Source organism: Ostrea edulis, chromosome 9, assembly GCF_947568905.1.
Source record: "Ostrea edulis chromosome 9, xbOstEdul1.1, whole genome shotgun sequence".
NCBI classification, from domain to species: domain Eukaryota; kingdom Metazoa; phylum Mollusca; class Bivalvia; order Ostreida; family Ostreidae; genus Ostrea; species Ostrea edulis.
Window position 1 is genome coordinate 72,989,853 of NC_079172.1, and position 21,399 is coordinate 73,011,251.

Below are 21,399 nucleotides of genomic sequence, written 5' to 3' on the forward strand. Positions count from 1 at the left end.
GCCCGATTCCGACGATGGCGCGGATCCGGTTTTATTTCAATAATATCTATTGAAATAATCATATTTTATTAACTTTGAATAATTACTGGTTTTGTAAAAAGACAATGGAACAATCCCCAACTATGATATTTAAATATTACGATTTGTATTAAACCTATAGAATGGAAAAGTATTCGGATTTCGTGCATGGAATGTGAAATTCCGGTTATTTGCAGAACATAAAAAGTAAAAATTCACTTATCCCCCAGGCCTCGATCCAAAAAAACTCTTAACTTCTATGCAGTATGTAATATACTAATTTACAATTCATTAATATTTATTGGATCGAGGCCTGGGGGTTATACAAATTGTTGGTGCATATTGTTGGATATTATCAACTTTTACAAATACAACACAACTGTTATGGGTTTTGCATGTTAAAATTTCTATATGCGTGAATTTTCGCGGGAAAAACACACTGGATTTATAAAGAAGAAGGTATAAGCCATTTCATACCATGATGAAATTTTGGAATGAAGATACTTTATTTTACTCAAAATCGCAGAGCCATATTTGGGTATTCGTGGCTCTTGTTCTTTATGTTCCAGTCATTAAATCATTGACTTTGCAAAATCTCATGAAGTCACATGAGTTTGGAACTACGTTAAATCGAAAAAATAAGAATGTGGTGTTTTGGGCAATCTAATATTCTACGAGTTCGTACTAAGCAGTACACTCTGATGGCTCGTTTGACGCTGGAATTTGTTTTGACGCGAGAGTCGGTAGTGAATATTTACCGATCAAGTTGAACTTTAGAAATAAAAAACCATTCCAATCTTATTCTTTTATAAAATTGAAAATAAAATGAACTTAACACCGCCCTTACCTATCATGTCTTGTAAAGAATAACAGGAATTGTTTTATGCTTTTCAAGAAATTTGATATAGATAAAAGGATTGTGCTGGAGGTCACCCGTTTGCAGAGGAGATTTTGGGTTGTGTAGTAGATCGACTGAATTAAATCAAGGAGAGTAATGTGAAAAAATGAGTTGCTGTCCTTTAAAAAATGACTGCAATACGTGGACCATAGGCATGTGTTTCTAACGTAAGCTTAATATTCTAGGGCGAAATAAAAATGTGTTTTACAACAGATTTTTTGAAATCTTGAAACATGAAATTATTTCATCATAAGTTTTATTGCTAGAGCTGTGCTGATATGCAGGCCTAATGAATGTGAACTATTTGTAGTTTACAAACATGTTATGGAGCAAAATTCCTAACAACACAGTTGTAAATACCGACGGGGGGGGGGGGGGGGGTACAGGTTTTGTAAAATCTTCAACAATTGTAAATAATGACACCATTTGAAACTTTACGTACGACGAAAATGCAGACGATGCCTGCAAGTACATAGACACATTTCCAATGAATATATTGATCAGGAAAACAGAAAGACACCGGAAAAAAAACTTTGTATGACATGAATTTGATGAAATTATTTTAAACGAAACTCAAAATGAAAAGCGACCAATTGAATGTATTCCTCGTCCCGGTGCCTGGATCCGCCCATGGTGGACATTGATTATGTATAGATATCAAAATGTTCGTTCGTTATAATTTCCAAAATCGAATAAAGAAGTACATTTATCTTCGAAATATATTAATCATCACTAAGATGGAAATGCGTTTTGATACTTCATAATTGCCTAATAATTGTTTTGCATCATATATCCAGTGACTTATACACGTAATATTGATCACCCCGTGACCCACTACACACAACAGTTTACACATTATAAACAGTATTGTCGTTTTTCTAACCCTTGTAAACATCATTTGCCGCGTTGTAATTACGAAGCATGCTTACAGTTGTTTACATGTGCTGCGGACTTTGGCACTTTTCATCATATAATGAAATCTCGCTCTGTCACTGAGTAATGATGTTTAGTACATGTACTATTGATAGCTCGTCTGGACTGACTAAGGCCGTCTCAGTGTAAACTACGATTATATCGGATGCTACTTTCTCGTTATCTACCCGCGCCATTTTGTCAGTAGACCGGGTGATATTTATCTGTCCCGTACTCAGACGGCATGCACTATGGATGATACCGGACTCGGGGTATATAAACCACTGGACATCGTGCTACACGGCGTATATGATCTAGTGGAACTCGTACAGAGCGCGTGGAACATGTTTGAATCTACAACAACAGCCACTCAGTCCCTGGGTGGGGGTATCCCGGATGTGTGCTATACGGAACTGTTTCAGAGGAGGTATTTATTTTACGGTAAGAAAATCGACGCATTAAGCCTATTTTCAAAAAAAAAAAAAAAAAAAAATATTAATAATATTGTACTTCCGTTATTTGGTCTGAAAGCTGAATTTAATCACAGAATACATTTCTACAGGACAGTGCCTGCTGACATTTGTGGTGAAAATCTACGGTTATGTGTTAATTGGATCCATGATTTTTGGTGAGATCCCTAATTTACTAACTTGTTTTTTCTAGTTAATTTGTTGTGTCTATGAACATCATATACATACAAAGGTCACTATACATATTATCGCAAGCTTTATCGTGATCACTCCCAAGTGTTACCGTCTCATTAATTTATAACAAGTACCCACTTTAATGGAAGGAAATGCACGTTCATGTTAACGGATTTTTTTTCCAGGTCAGCTTCCTCAAATATTTAAAGTTCTTAAAAGACGGAATGGTTCCGGAATCAACGTCATGAGCACGCTTCTCATGCTGGAGGCCTCGTCGTCCACTGTAGCGTACTCAGTCTGGAAACAGTTTCCCATTAAGTAGGTCATTAAAATACACGTGCTTATGTTCCTTTCCGAAATTATCCCAACAGTGTGGTTTTGACATAGTTTATTATCATGCAGAAAGTACAATTTCAGATACTTTTAAAATTACATATTTTTTATTTTCTGTGGAGTGGGATTTCCGTGGTTTGGAAGGAAAACGCATTTAAGGGTCTTTATTCGGTGTCGGAAACGTAAAGATCTGCTCCTTAAAGTATTGTGTGGCCACGAGTTAAATTATTTTAGTACATGTATATCCATTTATATAACAAGAACATTAATATTGCACTGAATTGAGTTGTTACATAAAATCATTTTTGATTTGAATTGAACATATTTTATTCAGGTTAGGCAAAAGTTCAAAAACTTCTAGGCCCCTCCCATTACAATGATTTATATAAGAAAAATTCCATACATTGGAATTGCTTGGCAATGTATAAAAAGTATAAATTCAAAATTTTAAAAAATGAATCCACTGTTTATGGTAATTTCTTAATGATCATATGAATAATTCATAACAGGACAATAAACGTGATGGTGGACTGTCGATCCATTGAAACCTACATGTATACGTACACATGTATGTTAGGATATCATGTGTGCAGTGACCATTCATTGCGGGGTATTACTAGAGTCATTGAAATGATGCAAATTTTCACTTCTATTGACAAACGTTGAGTGCACACTCACAGTCTTGAAATAGCAGGTTTACTGTAGTACAATGTAGGCGTCTGACCTCCAGTAGATCGTACAACAAAGGTTTTACACTCTGTTGTCACAGTTCATCCATTTATTTTATATTCCAGTTGTGATCAAAAATGAGAAATACAATATACATTGTATTAAAACAGATTCGCCAACCATTAGTGATGTAATCATTCTTATATGTCGGCTCGTATTCTTCGCGATGTGGTATACGATCCGTTCTTGTCCTTTTCTGTTGATTTCACTTTGTCTTATTATCAGTGCATGGGGGCGAGAATCTGGTGTTTATGTTAATTTCACTTTGTCTATTCATCAGTGCATGGGGCGAGAATCTGGTGTTTATGGTGGAGAACGTGGTACTGGTTTGTTTGTTACTGCAGTACAATAGGCGCCCTCTGTCGGCACTGATGTTTATGCTACTCTACATCGTGATTATGCTTACTCTACTTTTACCTGTACTGCCCACAACGTTTCTCATCTCTCTCCATATTCTCAGCATGCCCGTCCTGAGCGTCAGCAGGGTAAGAATAAGCTTAATATATTAACTAGGATAATGCTGGTGGGGAAAACACGCAGCCCCTCTAAAGGGGCATGGACACGATTTGAGCTGAAAATTTTATTTTTCCATTTTTGGCTCATCTGAACCGAAGGTTCAAGTGAGCTATTTTGATAACATTTTGTCCGGCGTCCGTCTGTCTGTCTGTAAACTTTTCACATTTTCGACTTCTTCTCCAGAACCACTGGGCCAATTTCAACCTAACTTGGCCAAGAGCATCCTTGGGTGAAGGGCTTTCAAGTTTGTTCAAATGAAGGGCCATGTCCCTTTCAAAGGGGAGATAATCACAAAAATGCAAAAATAGGGTGGGGTCATTTAAAAATCTTCTTCTCAAGAACCACTAAGCCAGAAAAGCTTATTTTTACATGAAAACTTTCTGACATAGTGCAGATTCAAGTTTGTTCAAATCATGGCCCCCGGTGGTAGGATGGGGCCACAAGGGGGGGATCAAAGTTTTACATACAAATATATAGGGAAAAACTTTAAAAATCTTCTTCTCAAGAACCACTAAGCCAGAAAAGCTGAGATTTACATGAAAACTTCCTGACATAATGCAGATTCAAGTTTGTTCAAATCATGGGCCCCTGGGGTTGGATGGGGCCACAATAGGGGATCAAAGTTTTACATACAAATATATAGGAAAAATCTTTAAAAATCTTCTTCTCAAGAACCACTAAGCCAGAAAAGCTGATTTTTACATGAAAACTTTCTGACATAGTGCAGATTCAAGTTTGTTCAAATCATGGCCCCCGGGGATAAAATGGGGCCCCAAGGGGGGGATTAAAGTTTTACACACAAATATATAGGGAAAAACTTTAAAAATCTTCTTCTCAAGAACCACTAAGCCAGAAAAGCTGAGATTTACATGAAAGCTTCCTGATATAATGCAGATTCAAGTTTGTTCAAATCATGGGCTCCGGGGGTAGGATGGGGCCACAAGGGGGGGGGATCAAAGTTTTACATACAAATATATAGGGAACAACTTTAAAAATCTTCTTCTCAAGAACCACTAAGCCAGAAAAGCTGAGACTTACATGAAAACTTCCTGACATAATGCAGATTCAAGTTTGTTCAAATCATGGGCCCCTGGGGTTGGATGGGGCCACAATAGGGGATCAAAGTTTTACATACAAATATATAGGAAAAATCTTTAAAAATCTTCTTCTCAAGAACCACTAAGCCAGAAAAGCTGATTTTTACATGAAAACTTTCTGACATAGTGCAGATTCAAGTTTGTTCAAATCATGGCCCCCGGGGATAAGATGGGGCCCCAAGGGGGGGGATCAAAGTTTTACACACAAATATATAGGGAAAAACTTTAAAAATCTTCTTCTCAAGAACCACTAAGCCAGAAAAGCTGAGATTTACATGAAAGCTTCCTGATATAATGCAGATTCAAGTTTGTTCAAATCATGGGCTCCGGGGGTAGGATGGGGCCACAAGGGGGGGATCAAAGTTTTACATACAAATATATAGGTAACAACTTTAAAAATCTTCTCCTCAAGAACCACTAAGCCAGAAAAGCTGAGATTTACATGAAAACTTCCTGACATAATACAGATTCAAGTTTGTTCAAATCATGGGCCCCTGGGGTTGGATGGGGCCACAATAGGGGATCAAAGTTTTACATACAAATATATAGGAAAAATCTTTAAAAATCTTCTTCTCAAGAACCACTAAGCCAGAAAAGCTGATTTTTACATGAAAACTTTCTGACATAGCGCAGATTCAAGTTTGTTCAAATCATGGCCCCCGGGGATAAGATGGGGCCCCAAGGGGGGGATCAAAGTTTTACACACAAATATATAGGGAAAAACTTTAAAAATCTTCTTCTCAAGAACCACTAAGCCAGAAAAGCTGAGATTTACATGAAAGCTTCCTGATATAATGCAGATTCAAGTTTGTTCAAATCATGGGCCCCTGGGGTTGGATGCGGCCACAATAGGGGATCAAAGTTTTACATACAAATATATAGGAAAAATCTTTAAAAATCTTCTTCTCAAGAACCACTGAGTCAGAAAAGCTGATTTTTACATGAAAACTTCCTGACATAGTGCAGATTCAAGTTTGTTCAAATCATGGCCCCCGGGGATAGGATGGGGCCCCAAGGGGGGATCAAAATTTTGCACACAAATATATAGGGAAAAACTTTAAAAATCTTCTTCTTAAGAACCACTAAGCCAGAAAAGCTGAGATTTACATGAAAGCTTCCTGACATAATGCAGATTCAAGTTTGTTCAAATCATGGGCTCCGGGGGTTGGATGGGGCCACAATAGGGGATCAAAGTTTTACATACAAATATACAGGAAAAATCTTCTCAAGAACCACTGAGCCAGAAAAGCTGATTTTTACATGAAAACTTTCTGACATAGTGCAGATTCAAGTTTCTTCAAATCATGGGCTCCGGGGGTAGGATGGGACCACAAGGGGGATCAAAGTTTTACATACAAATATATAGTTAAAATCTTTTTCTCAATAACCACTGAGTCAGAAAAGCTGATATTTACAAGAAAACTTTCTGACATAGTGCAGATTCAAGTTTGTTCAAATCATGGTCCCCGGGGGGTAGGATGGGGCCACAAGTGGGGGGGGGGTCAAAGTTTTACATACAAATATAGAAAAAAGCTTTAAAAGAACCATTGGGCCAAAGAAGTTGACATTTACATGAAAGCTTTCTGACATAGTGTAGATTCAAGTTTGCAAAGGGTAGTTTGGGCCATAATAGGGACCAAGGTTTTACATGCAAATATATATGGAAAGTCTTCAAATATGGGCCAAGGTGACTCAGGTGAGCGATGTGGCCCATGGGTCTCTTGTTAATGTTTAAAATGCTTAACGAAGGAATTTCGGATGGTCAGCAAAAAATTTATTGTTAGTTGCCGAGGTACATAGTAGATACAGAGATCACAATTCTTTGTTATGTGAACAAGGCTCGTGTCCTGTTTTTGTTTACATGTAAGCTAGATACATTGTATACCAGTAAAAGTTCGTTTAAAGCGGGTTTTTGAATTTACAAGTTAATTTTGAACATAATTTAATAGTTTCTAGTATTTAGCACATCTCATTTTGTTTTAAACATGCTATTTTCTATCAAGCAATCTATATGTATACGAAAACATGGCATGAGCCTTGTTTACACAATAAAGAATTGTGAGTGCTGTATCTCGCTTGTAACTCAAAAACTGATATTAAATCCGGTTGACCATTAGAAATGCGTTAGTTAAGCACTGTAAACAATAAGAATAGAAAAATAAAATTTTCAGCTCAATTGTGTCCATGCCCCATTAAAACCATTGAAAGATCTACCCAATATTTCATCAGCCACAGGCCTTATTGGTCACATGAATAATAGTGAAAAAGTATCACTACTTTCATGGGCTATGAAATCTAGAAAAAAAATTCCTGTTCTGAATATCTAAGCTAAATTCTAATGTTCAGCAATAGTATAAAACAAGAATATGTTCTTAAAATCTCACTGCCCTCAAAAGTGCATACACTGATGAAAGGCTTTAAATAATAGGTGTTTTAATATTAAAACATCAAAAGATTGACTAATTTGGACTCATCCTAAAGTCATAATCCTGGGTTGTGAAATTCTACATTTTTTGTACATCCTTTTCTGCTATTCCTAAGTATGCATTTAGATTTTATACAGTATCAACAAACTTACATATAAATACTATATATTAAGTTTGGCCCCATCCTGGGGTCAAACCCTTACTCTGGGGTAAATCAAATTTACAATTTTGGTAAAAGACTACCTGCTCTATCCATTTAGTTTCAATTTAGCATCAAAAGCACTAAAAAGATGTTATTTAAGTGTTTTACACATAAACACTATATAACAAGTTTGGCCCCGCTCTGGGGTCAGAACCCCTACCCCGGGGATCATGAAATGTACAATCTTGGTAGAGGCCGTCCTGCTCTACATCACTATGCATTTGGTTTTTCTTACATATGTGTGGTTCTTGAGAAGAAGATGTTTGCAAATTTTTCAATTTTGGGCAGTTTTTGCCCCGCCCCTAGGGCCCCACTACAATAATGGTCCCTTATTATAGAAAACTAAATACACATATACTAACGGCACAGAGTCTCTGTGTCAAACATGTTGTGGAATTAAAAATTAATTATAAAAAAAAAGCATAAATACAACAGGGATATAGACACAAAGTCTAAGTATAAGGTGATCCAAGTCATGGGTACAGACACATTGGATGATACATGTGATAATAGATGCACAGGCTAGGTAAGTTCAGAATGAATATCCGAGATAAAGATCAAATCAACAATGACCAACTATACACGTGTTCGTATCACACGCGCCTATCACCACGTAAATACATGTAGCACGATAACGTCTATTCCATGTCTCGTGCACCATCCTGAATACACGGGGCTCAACTCTAGACCAGAATGTTATCAAATCACAATAATATCAGTTTTATTAATGGTACGTCTTTAGGATTTCCATATCAACCTGTAAATGTCATATCATGTAATGTGGAAATATAAATCTAATCTTTTTTTTTCCTACTGCAAAAACAATATACTTTGAAATGAGTGTTTTGTCAATGAAAATAACGGATATAAAATGTTTATGAGTATGGCTTTAAATTGTCAATATATTTTTTTATTTATACATTGATGGTATATTATTTAACGTCCCTCTCGAGAATTTTTCACTCATATGGAGACGTCACCATTGCCGGTGAAGGGCTGCAAAATTTAGGTCTATTCTCGGCGCTTACGGCCTTTGAGCAGGGAGGGATCTTTATCGTGTCACAGCTGCTGTGACACGGGGCCTCGGTTTTTTAACTTGGTGTTGGTGGCCTAGTGGTTATGCCGTCAGACTCTCGAACAAAATGTTGTGGGTTCGAGTCCTGGCCGCGGCAGGGCCAACGTTGTGTCCTTGGGGAAGGCACTTTACATGAATTTCCTCACTCCACCCAAGTGTAAAAGGGGTACCTGGCTATAGACAGTGAAATATATTGTTAGAATGTTAGTGCTCTAGTGCTTGTAATGGCAGCTTGCACTGTATGCTTCCTTGGAGGCTGAGAAAGTTCTAGATTGATATAAGGTCTGCCAGGGTAATAAGGTATTGTAAAGCGCTTTCAGCAGCATACGCTGGAAAAAGCGCTATATAAAACCAATCATTATTATAACGTTGACGACCAATTACGTTGAAGAAAACACACATGACTATTTCATACCATGTCGACTGACAAGCACAGGGAATGCTAGAAAATGTGATAGTACGATGGCATTTGATTTATAAATAAATGTTCATTTTTATTACATCGGTGTGCATACGAATTGAATAAGTTGCTATCAACATCACTGTAGTATTCATGTGTACTGTTTAACACTTTTCGTTTTCGCGCGGAATTCATTTTGCCTGTATATTGTCAGGACAATGGAATGCTTTCATACGTACGCCTTCGTTTAAATTTGAAATTGATTCTTTACCAGGTGATGCAGATCTACACAAACTTTAAGAACCATGGGACTGGGCAGTTGTCAGCAGCCTCGGCCTTTCTCAGCGCGTTCCAGAGTTTTGGAAGGTTCACGTCCTCAGTGCTGCTGACCATGGACAAAATCATGATCCTAACCTTCGTCCAGGCATGCGTACTGAACATCTTTCTCACGGTTCAAATTGTTTATTACAGAAGAAAAGAAAAGAAAAGCAAGCGCGCGACGTGAAAGTAAAACTGTCAAATGATGCAGAATCGTGCAACCATTCGATGTCAAATCGTCAGGTGTCTTCTTAAGGTCTGACGCATCTAATGAAAGGGAATTATCACTGCAGCATCCCGAATATTTGTGAGGTACGGAAAATGTCATTGTCTTTAGACAACGAATGACAACTCTATACATGTAACACAGGAGAGAGAGAGAGAGAGCAGTGAACCAGTAAATCTGTGAACCAGTAAATCCGCCCAAAATGCATTGTAAATCTCAAATACGTTGAAAGATACAAATGTACATGCATGTGTGTTGTTTTGTGAGGGTTTGTGTTATACGAAATGAAATCATGATCAGCTGACATATCGCACCTTTTAAAACATGAAATGTTTCAATTCATCAAACCACCAGGAATGTATGGCAATGTATGTTGTAGTTTTCATTGTATAACAAATGTAATTGTGACGATGGATTTAATAAATTGACGAAACTAAACATGTGTCAGTATGTCGATAATAATTCAAAGGCATCATTAAGATTGATCGATCCTCGTGTGATGTCATATGTTTTTGCAAACTCTTTATTTAATTAAATTTTGCGCAAGATAGAAATATATCTTTTAGAGGAACTTTATTTATTGATTAAAATAAAAAAAATTGGTATACTTTTGATACTGAAAAAGTTTTTATTTCCATAGATAATCACTTATCTATGATTTTAAAAATGTTGTCAAGGGCAATAACTCCTATGCTGGAATCCCCTCTCCTGCATGTCTATGACACAATGATTTCCCTATTATCCACAATTTTTATATATCTAAAAATTAGCAGTTTTCTTAAACTGGTGACAATTACAATTTGTCATTTCAACAATCTGTTTAACGAAAATGTGTGATTTTTTATGTTGCTATATACTTCTGTTTTTGTATGTCCGGCATCTTTAAAAAGGTGTCATCATACACATTTTCTTTGGTTATTGATTAAATTAAACCATATTGAGGGGAAATTAATACTGTACAGTGTTTCCACTTTCAACCATTACTATTGATGAATCACGAGGATCAATCCACCTTAAGGCAGTATTCATTGACAACATATACCTCTGTTTACCTGAACAGGATATAGGGCTCACGGAGGGTGTGGCCGGCCGACTGGGGATGCTTACTCCTCCTAGGCACCTGACCCCACCTCCGGTGTGTATAGGGGGCACATTCTTATCACGAGAGTAATTTCACATTCTATTAACTGGGGTCTGATACCCTATATTTGAAACTATGTAAAACTTATACGGTACCAATTTTGATGCACCAGATGCGCATTTCGACAAATAATGTCTCTTCAGTGATGCTCAACCGAAATGTTTGAAATCCGAAATAACTATGAAGTTTTAGAGCTAAATATATCCAAAAAAAAAAACAAAACCAGCGTGCCAAACAAGTGGAGCCAAATTCATCCAAGGATAAGAGCTATGCACGAGGGAGATAATCCTTAATTTTGAAATGAATTTCTAAATTTTATAACAGCAATTCAATATACATCCGTATTTTCAAGCTAGTAACGAAGTACTAAGCTACTGGGCTGTAAAGGCCCTCGGGGACTAACAGTCCACCAGCAGAGACCTCGACTCAGGGGTCATAATGTAAAACTTATACGGTACCAATTTTGATGCACCAGATGTGGGGGAAAAAAAGATAACATTGATCTCTTTTATACCATGCGCAGTAAGAGGTCTTGTCTCACAGAACAGAATATTAAAGTTTAAAAAAAAAATTAAATTTCAGGAAAAACTTTACGACTCTATTTGTTACCACCTTAAAATCTCTACCCTTTGATGTAGAATTGTTTATAATGATTTTTGCTTGGTAAAGCAAGTAAGATGTCTTGAAAAAAATCTTATATCACAATTAAATCTTCGTCCTTGAAGTTATGTACAAAATGCATATATCGTCAGTAAAGTCTGGAAAAACAAATTTGAATGATTTCTTTCATTTTCTGCGGACTGATATTTTTGACGCTTGCGTGAAGTTCTTTTTAATGCGTGTAGTTGTCAACAAAACAACTGACGCGACGCTATAATTAAATCGAGAAATATATTAAGAATTACAAAAACATAAGAATTTCACAAATGAATTCATAAATCAAATATACCTTTGCGTAGTTAATGGGGCTGATTGCTGACGATGGCCTTGCTATATTTATTAATTCACGACATTAAGTATACGTCATGTATCTAATGAATAATTCATTACGACTTAAAAATAATGGCTGAAAATAATGTTCAAGCACCTCAATGAAGTTTACATGTAGAATGAAGTTTGGTTTTGTCAGTGAAAGATGCAATTCTTCAAAAGGTAAGATAAGTTTTATCAAAGCAGAGGTTCATGGGTAAATAGTACAGAATTCGATGAGGTTTATTTTAACACTGGCTAAAAAAACATTGGATAAACCTTCCCATATTTTAATATTTATTCATTCTTTATTACCTTTTTGTAGTGTTGTGCAGATGTTTTGACTCATTGTACGGAGGACCCGGAAGTTCATGAATAGATATATTACAAAATTAATTGTTCAAATGCGAGAGTTTTCAAAATGCACCACGACTTTGATATTTTTGTGGATCGGGGCACTAACTGTCTATACATGTATAAGTCTTCGACAAAATGAAAAATTTACATCAAATTTTCAAACATTACAAGAAAGCCCTCCTGTGGAACAAAACACTGCCTCTCTGATATTCATAGGAGGAATGCCGCGCAGTGGGACTACATTAATGCGAGTGATGTTGGATGCACATCCAAACGTGCGATGTGGCGAAGAAACGCGCGTTGTTCCAAGGATTTTGAGAACGAGAAAGGAATGGACTCGAAATCACAAGGAGAAAGCAAGACTGACAGAGGCAGGGATTAGTGATAAGGTGTTAGATCGTGCTGTCCGGGCTTTCATTATGAACATAATTGAACATCACGGAGAACCAGCTCCGTATCTATGCAACAAGGACCCCTTCACAATGAAGTACGGTGTATACCTCAGTCAACTCTTCCCAAAAGCGAAATTTTTGCTAATGCTCAGGGACGGACGTGCTGTTGTTCACTCCATTATTTCAAGAAAAGTGACGGTCTCAAATTTTGATTTAAAAAATCCAAAGAAATGTCTGCAAAGATGGAACGCCATCATAGAGGAGATGTACAACCAATGTCTGCACATCGGGCCGACTCGGTGTATGCCCTTGTATTATGAACAGTTAAGTCTTCATCCCGACCTTTGGATGCGTCGGGTTCTGACGTTTTTGGAGATTCCCTGGAGTGAGAATGTTTTGCATCACCAGGATTTCATAGGAAAGCCCGGGGGTGCTTCCTTATCACAGTAAGTATGACGCACGTATCCACCTACCCCATACAAATCTCATCTCTGCTGTTTAGAACATCATCGGTTTAAATATTTTGAATTTTGGGCAAGCTATGACCCATTATGTATAGGATTGAGTTTTAGTAGGCAATAAATTGCATGTCCTTGTAATCTCTGGAACTAGAAATATGTGTTTTACTTTCAAGTTAGAATTATTTAAAAGAAATAAATGATAATTTCACATTAAAATATCATGGAGACGGAGAAATAGATGAGTTAAGATTGAACATGAACGACCCTAGGAGAATATGTACATGTATCAATCATGGACACTAGAATGACAACGTTTATTGTATTAAGTAAACCTAAATATATATTTCAAATCATGTTTAATACGGAATATGACAAGACGACATTTTTATTTCATTATGGTGATATTTATGATGATCATGATCAGTAAATCTGCATCTGTGGAAGGGCTCACCAGGCCTAGTTTAAGCATGAGTAGCGCTCACCAGGCCTAGTTTAAGCATGAGTAGCGCTCACCAGGGCCTAGTTTAAGCATGAGTAGCGCTCACCAGGGCCTAGTTTAAGCATGAGTAGCGCTCACCAGGGCCTAGTTTAAGCATGAGTAGCGCTCACCAGGCCTAGTTTAAGCATGAGTAGCGCTCACCAGGGCCTAGTTTAAGCATGAGTAGCGCTCACCAGGCCTAGTTTAAGCATGAGTAGCGCTCACCAGGGCCTAGTTTAAGCATGAGTAGCGCTCACCAGGCCTAGTTTAAGCATGAGTAGCGCTCACCAGGGCCTAGTTTAAGCATGAGTAGCGCTCACCAGGCCTAGTTTAAGCATGAGTAGTGCTCACCAGGGCCTAGTTTAAGCATGAGTAGCGCTCACCAGGCCTAGTTTAAGCATGAGTAGCGCTCACCAGGCTTAGTTTAAGCATGAGTAGCGCTCACCAGGGCCTAGTTTAAGCATGAGTAGCGCTCACCAGGCCTAGTTTAAGCATGAGTAGCGCTCACCAGGCTTAGTTTAAGCATGAGTAGCGCTCACCAGGCCTAGTTTAAGCATGAGTAGCGCTCACCAGGGCCTAGTTTAAGCATGAGTAGCGCTCACCAGGCCTAGTTTAAGCATGAGTAGCGCTCACCAGGGCCTAGTTTAAGCATGAGTAGCGCTCACCAGGCCTAGTTTAAGCATGAGTAGCGCTCACCAGGCTTAGTTTAAGCATGAGTAGCGCTCACCAGGGCCTAGTTTAAGCATGAGTAGCGCTCACCAGGCCTAGTTTAAGCATGAGTAGCGCTCACCAGGCCTAGTTTAAGCATGAGTAGCGCTCACCAGGGCCTAGTTTAAGCATGAGTAGCGCTCACCAGGCCTAGTTTAAGCATGAGTAGTGCTCACCAGGGCCTAGTTTAAGCATGAGTAGCGCTCACCAGGCCTAGTTTAAGCATGAGTAGCGCTCACCAGGCCTAGTTTAAGCATGAGTAGCGCTCACCAGGGCCTAGTTTAAGCATGAGTAGCGCTCACCAGGCCTAGTTTAAGCATGAGTAGCGCTCACCAGGGCCTAGTTTAAGCATGAGTAGCGCTCACCAGGCCTAGTTTAAGCATGAGTAGCGCTCACCAGGCTTAGTTTAAGCATGAGTAGCGCTCACCAGGGCCTAGTTTAAGCATGAGTAGCGCTCACCAGGCCTAGTTTAAGCATGAGTAGCGCTCACCAGGCTTAGTTTAAGCATGAGTAGCGCTCACCAGGCCTAGTTTAAGCATGAATAGCGCTCACCAGGGCCTAGTTTAAGCATGAGTAGCGCTCACCAGGCCTAGTTTAAGCATGAGTAGCGCTCACCAGGGCCTAGTTTAAGCATGAGTAGCGCACGGTACTCGACACTTTTTTACTGAACAACTTCAAAGTACATGCGAAAGTAATCATCATTTGTGCTCGTGATAAGAAAGATATAAAATCAGAATACCCAGTTTACTTTATGAAAAAATAAAGGCAGGATAGTTTTGTTCCCTAAGAATAACACAAAATTTGTGCTTCGTGTAAATATCGTCCAACTTGTTGAAAATTTCTCCTTAAAATGATATTTTCTTTCCGCAATCGTGACGTCCTCACCTAATACTACAAAGTATTCTAATGTGTTAATTAATACCACACAAGAATTAATTGCCCCTTGTCATATCTAGGCCCACAATCATATCCGTCTACAGTGCGCCTTTTCAATAACTTAGATTTACATTTCCAATGTTTTTGCCTTTGAATATCTCCACAAATTGTAATGATGACCATTTCCTCGTGAATGCTTTGCTGTTGTGAACAGTGCTCGTATGAATCTTGATAAATATCGTGTATCTATTTTAACGGCTGGAAATTTCGACAGCAATTAATGTAGAATGTAGGCATAAACATGAAAACATATAAGGTATGAACTGCAAGGCTTCATGCCGACTTCCTTTTCTTCAAGTATGATGACGTGAAGACTCGTAGTTCATACCCCATGTGTCCCGAAAAATGAAATGTTTTCTTAAATAACATATAACCGAGATACGAAACGACTTTTACGATGATTTTGTTTTCGCAGGTTAGAACGATCCACAGACCAGGTCATTAAGCCAGTAAACCCTGAGGCTCTGAGTAAATGGGTTGGGACTTACAGCAGCAGCTTGGTCAATGATATGGGCAAAGTAGCACCCATGTTACGTAGGTTGGGGTATGAACCCCTGAACAACCCTCCCAAGTACGATCAGCCGGACCCCAGGATTGCAAATAACACGCTTCACGTCCATCAATACCAGAAGTATTGGCAGGGTAAAGGGGTGTCAGATTGAGATTGGGAGGAGGTAAACGCCGAAACAACGAATATCAGGGAAAACAAGAATTTACGGTTAAAAAGTGCATGTGTCAGACATCGGAATGTAGTACGACAGCATGCATTGTATGCCTGGCGTGCTCCATATCATTGTGTTGCCGTTCTTTACATACTGGTTTTAACTACGGATTACTCTGTTTACCTGATCAAGATCTAGATAGAGGTATAGGGTTCACGGCGGGTGGTACTGGTCAACAGGGGGTCTTTACTCCTGGATTGGGGTTTCAAGGAGTCCATGTTTGGCCTGCTTTCAATTTTGAATTCTTTATACAGGATTTATGACAATGCTCACTGTTCGTGGTTCACTTTTCCATGCAGTACCTAACACACCGTAAATACATACTTGCATGTATCTTCATAGTTTGTAAGCACATTTAGGGATAGTAATTGTTACCATCCTGTGGGGATCCGGGTTAGAACACCTTGTCATAAAGGGACGGTCCTTTGGATTAAACCGCAAAAAAAAAAAAAAAAAAAAAAAAAAATCAAAAAAAAAAAAAAAAATCAAAATAAATGAATTAAAAAAAAACAGGCCCTGTGTCATAGCAATTGTGCCAGGATAAAGATCCCTCCCTGATCAAAGGCCGTAAGTACTAAGTATAGGCCTAAATTTTGTAGCCCTTAACCGGCAATGGTGACGTCTCCATATGAGTGACAAAACTGTAGAGGGACGCTAAAAGACCTTTAAGAAATATATGGAATCTCAAGAAGTTTGATTAAAAAATAGAAAACACAAAAATTAAACTGTCTTAATGTGTCTTGAAATCGTTTCTGTTCATTTTTTCATTTTATTCCGGTATAAAATATGAAAGAATGTCATGAGTCATGATTATGAATTTATAATAACAAATTGAAACCTGGTATAATCTATAACACTATGCATTTATAAGAGTTAAAGAATAAGTAACTGTATGAACAACATGACATATGATGATATAAAAACCTAAGGATAATCCATAAAAGCTTCAACTGGCTTATTTCCAATGGAGTCCGTATATTTATGAAATAGATATGATCAACAGACAAAAAAGGAATAAACATTACATGACTAACAATTGGAAATTTGGCAGGTTTTGATTAATAGTTGCAAATTGTGTTGAAAAATGACAAGCTTAGACATATCTCTATATATGTAAAATTAATGAAATGCTCTGCTTCCTCTAAGTTCGACGTTTCATTTGAACATCATTGATGTAAGTGTACTAAAACCTTCAAATTCGGTTCTTGAATGATAACGTCAAAACCCCGATGCATTACTTGTTATGTTTATTTGTTTACGTTCATTCGAGAATTGTTCACTCCTATAGGTGCCTCACCAGCTGTAGGTGAGAGTCACAGATTCTGACAGATGCATGGCGCTGAGGGACGTAGTTCTTTTTTCATGCCAACATCTGTCACGGTACGGGACCTCCATTTTCTTCCGAAAGACCCGCGGCTCTCACTTCGGAATATCAAGCGTTCGACAATACTATTTATCAAATGATTATTATAATCATGTACATTTGAAAATATCACTTTCAAAGCATGTTCTCATTTTCAAAAGGTATTGCACGAATTCAAACGCCGTGAAGTACATGTAAATCCATCGAACATTTCTTTTAATTGCATGCAACAACTTGCATAGATATGAATTATGTTGAGATCGTTGCTAGGTAACGCATGTCATAGGTTATATTGAGGTCGTTGCTATGCAACGCATGCCCAGGGGTGCGTTCAAGATCGTAGCGGCTAGCCTAGGGACTAGGTATGGTGGCTGATTTATGCCATTTTACAATGTGTTGTCTTTTCGTTATTTTGAGGCGAAACGTACAAAATGTAACTGATATTATCATGTCGTTTTTTCGTTACGTTGGGACGAAAAATCGCTAAATATCGTTTTGTTGTCTTTTCGACTCGAAGTAACAAAATGACGATAAATGTAAAATGACACAAATCAGCCGCCATACCTAATAGTATATGTAACCCTAGGCTAGTCGCTACGATCTTGAACGGAGCCATGGATTATATTGAGGTCGTTGCTATGTAACGCATGCCATGGATTATATTGAAGTCGTTGCTATGTAACGCCTGTCATAGATTATATTGAGGTCGTTATTATGTAACGCATATGAGATCATTGATATTCAAAGTTAAACACGCATGGTAATGAAACCATTTATTACATGGTTATATTTGATATTGACAAGTTTTGTTTATTTCAAAATAAAGCATCTTGTCACTCATGCAAAACTTGTTGTTTATCGATATATCTATACTTACATCTAGTCCACAAAATAGTGACATTTCCAATATGCTTTTGATTTTTTTTAAAAACCATGTTATTTAAGAAAGTGTTTTAAGAGAACGGTTCTTTTAGACACTCTGAAGGATTAAATAAAAACACACAATGAAACGTTGTGAATTAAATTACATTTATTTAACGACATGCTGATTACACGTGAGAAGAAACGACATAAAACGAATCAATCAGTCTGACGTAGACTGCGTGTGTACTGTCAACGGCGACTCGACCAAATAAGAAATCAACTGTTCTCAGGTATTTTTCCTGCCTCATAACCTAGCATGTAATTTATTGTACAGAGAGTACACTACTGTGTCTACAAGTAAATTAATAAATCACGTTTATCAGTGTAATGAATAGTAGCTTAATGGTCACTGCAAAGTCACTGAATAACAGACTGAGATGCGGAGATCTGTCGGTAGGTAATGATACATATGTGCATTACGTGACGTTTTCGTCGTAAAACGTTTCAGTTTCCTGTATGGAACACCGTCAGATTGCCATGAGTGTTTGAGGCCATTCTGATTTTACCTGAGTTACCCTTAGGTTTTCGCTTATCTGCGCTTGAAGTTTCCTGAACTACCCTGGGCTTTAAATTTCCAAAACTGCTCTGAGCATTAAATTCTATGAGCTTTAAATTCTCTGCGTTGCTTGAGCTTTAAATTCCCTTGGCTTAAATTTCCTCAAGTGCTTTGAGCTGCTCTGAGCGTTAAATTCTCTGACTCTGCTTTGAGCTTTAAATTCCCTAAACTGTTTTGTCTGAGCTTTAAATTCTATGAGCTGCTCTGAACTTTAAATTCCCTGAGCTGATCTGAGCTTTAAATTCCCTGAACTGCTCTGAGCTTTGAATTCCCTGAGCTGCCCTGAGCTTTAAATTTCCTGAGCTGCTCTGAGCTTTGAATTCCCTGAGCTGCCCTGAGCTTTAAATTCCCTGAGCTGTACTGAGGTTTCTACTGTTTTCCCAGTTAGAGGACACTGAAGTGACTCTGACATGCACGGAGTTGTAGTTTTGTTTTTACTATTAGGCCTAGCATATTTTATTTAGAATATAACGACCAAACATACACAAGCAATAATTAAATAGCGTGCGTCTGGTATGTATAATTTACCAATTTAAAAAAAAATCTCTTTCATATGCTGCACTTGTGTATAAATTCAGAGAAATTGGTTGAATCTCATTGATTAATTATGCATACAATCTCATTGATTAATTATGCATACAATTTGTTAAACACAACCACAACAAGTTAATTATGATGCATCGTGCCGACTAATCAGGAATCGATTGAATGTATAATGTCAGCTCTTTGATTTGAAAGAACTTAATTAGTCAGATTTTAATTCATATATTTCTCCATATTTTATGATCACTTCGTATACACGTGTACATGTAACAGAAAAGTTAGTGCTTCGAATTTGCAATGGGGCGCTACATTCTATGAAAAACAACATTTATCTAACTGAAAATCTTTTAAAATTCGTTTATATATATTTATGTTCCTACGTAAATGGAACTCGCCAAGGAGAACTTTACTCCGTTTTTTGCTTAGGCAGGCATAACCAAGAACACAGCATTGAATTGAAAAATTGTCATTTATTCTGTAAATGACAAAAAAACAGTTAGGGGGTCAGTTGACTAGTACACAGAAAAATGGAAAACCTATCATCATCACAATATGGAAGCTGACCCCCCTAGCACCAAATAATTACAAACAATACTGCATTTATACACAATGTAGAAAACTATTTAGCTTATTAGGGGGTCAGTAGATTATATCCTGTATGTCAAACAATTTGGCATCATAATGTGCAAGCTGACCCCCTACTGACAAATACAACAATAATACACCAAGCAAAACCCAGTATAAATGCCACCCAATAGCTGCCTGCCCACAAAAAAGGTGGGCATCCACCAACAAAAACGGCCAAAATCCAATGATAATTGGATCCGCCCACCCCCTATTTTTCTACCCTTCTGTTATTTGTCTACTTTTTTGGGTGCATGAACACGCATTCCATTTCGGTTACCCTTAAGTTTATCCTAAATCCTAATCTGTACGAGTGAACATGAGGATACTCGTAATCGACTTATAAAAAAAATCAAAAGAGAATTATATCTAAATATTTTCTGAGTGAGCTTCTCAATTCAAAATTGCGAAAAATCCTCAGACTTAGATAAAAGAAGGAAATACCACAGACATGTATTGTAGGTAGCTATGATGGTCAGTTGCATTCCCGGCAAGTTTCGGTTACGCTAAAATACGAATATTGTTATATGAATATTGTAATATACGAGTTATGTACAGTATATATCAATTTTGAAAGTAAGTGCGAAGATAAAGTGAAAGTACCTTCAGGTTGCTATGAAAATACCTGAAGGGTGATTGAGCATTTCTAAAGGCCGTACGTTTAACGACAAAACACGGAAACTGACAGGGATCAAAATAACAATGATAATTATCGCAGGTTAATTACGAGGTATTTTTACAACAAATGAGAAACGCGCAATCTGACAACAGAATACACACGAAATCTGTAAATGATTTACAAGTCTGTAAAGGAAAGTACCAGGAACATGACTATGGCAATTTCACGGTCCAATTATTTTGATTTAGTCGAACACAATAGGAATGTCCATGAGTTTATTCAGAAATCCGTGACCAGTTAATTACCAAAGTTCGTAAAGTTGATACAAAATATCAAAATTGATTTCAAAACCATTTATCAAAATAACATTATACATTGTATATAAAATCTGAATGTAGGAACATTTCTTGCATTTTGTCAACATTACTTATTATGTTTGTCACTGACTGCCCACGGGAACAAGTCCATAGAAGGAGAGGCGAAATACAATGGATTCATTTATTTACAGTCAGCTGAACAGAGATCATTTCAACATAGTGACAACAATGTTCAACAAATTTAACAATTTAAAAAAGATATTTCTGCATAAATTACAACTAAGCATTGTGACATGTTACAGAAACATAAAAACGCGTATAGCAATAGTCATGTAATGCATGCATGTGAATCTTCTGAATATCTATGTTTTCGTAAATGAGTGTATACGCTTAAAAGTAATATTTGGTCTTCATGCACTTTGTTTTATAAACTGGTTTGGAAAAATATGGAATTTGCATCCCAAAATAATAACCCATTGTTAATTGATGCTTTTA

At 37.4% G+C, this 21,399-nt stretch overlaps 2 protein-coding genes across 2 annotated transcripts; both read left to right on the plus strand.

Moving 5' to 3' along the window:
- The first annotated feature begins 1,782 nt into the window (after positions 1-1,782).
- LOC125659497 (mannose-P-dolichol utilization defect 1 protein-like) lies at positions 1,783-10,232 on the plus strand. The gene is made up of 5 exons (XM_048891173.2): positions 1,783-2,269; positions 2,391-2,456; positions 2,658-2,790; positions 3,815-4,019; positions 9,525-10,232. Exons 1-5 carry the CDS (start codon positions 2,080-2,082, stop codon positions 9,753-9,755), a joined length of 825 nt encoding a protein of 274 aa, XP_048747130.2. The 5' UTR covers positions 1,783-2,079; the 3' UTR covers positions 9,756-10,232.
- A 1,807-nt stretch (positions 10,233-12,039) lies between these two features.
- LOC125658772 (protein-tyrosine sulfotransferase 1-like) lies at positions 12,040-16,683 on the plus strand. Its single transcript, XM_048890170.2, has 3 exons — positions 12,040-12,087; positions 12,230-13,099; positions 15,652-16,683. The coding sequence occupies exons 2-3, from the start codon at positions 12,276-12,278 to the stop codon at positions 15,896-15,898; spliced, it is 1,071 nt and encodes a 356-aa protein (XP_048746127.2). The 5' UTR covers positions 12,040-12,087; positions 12,230-12,275; the 3' UTR covers positions 15,899-16,683.
- The last annotated feature ends 4,716 nt before the right edge of the window (positions 16,684-21,399 follow it).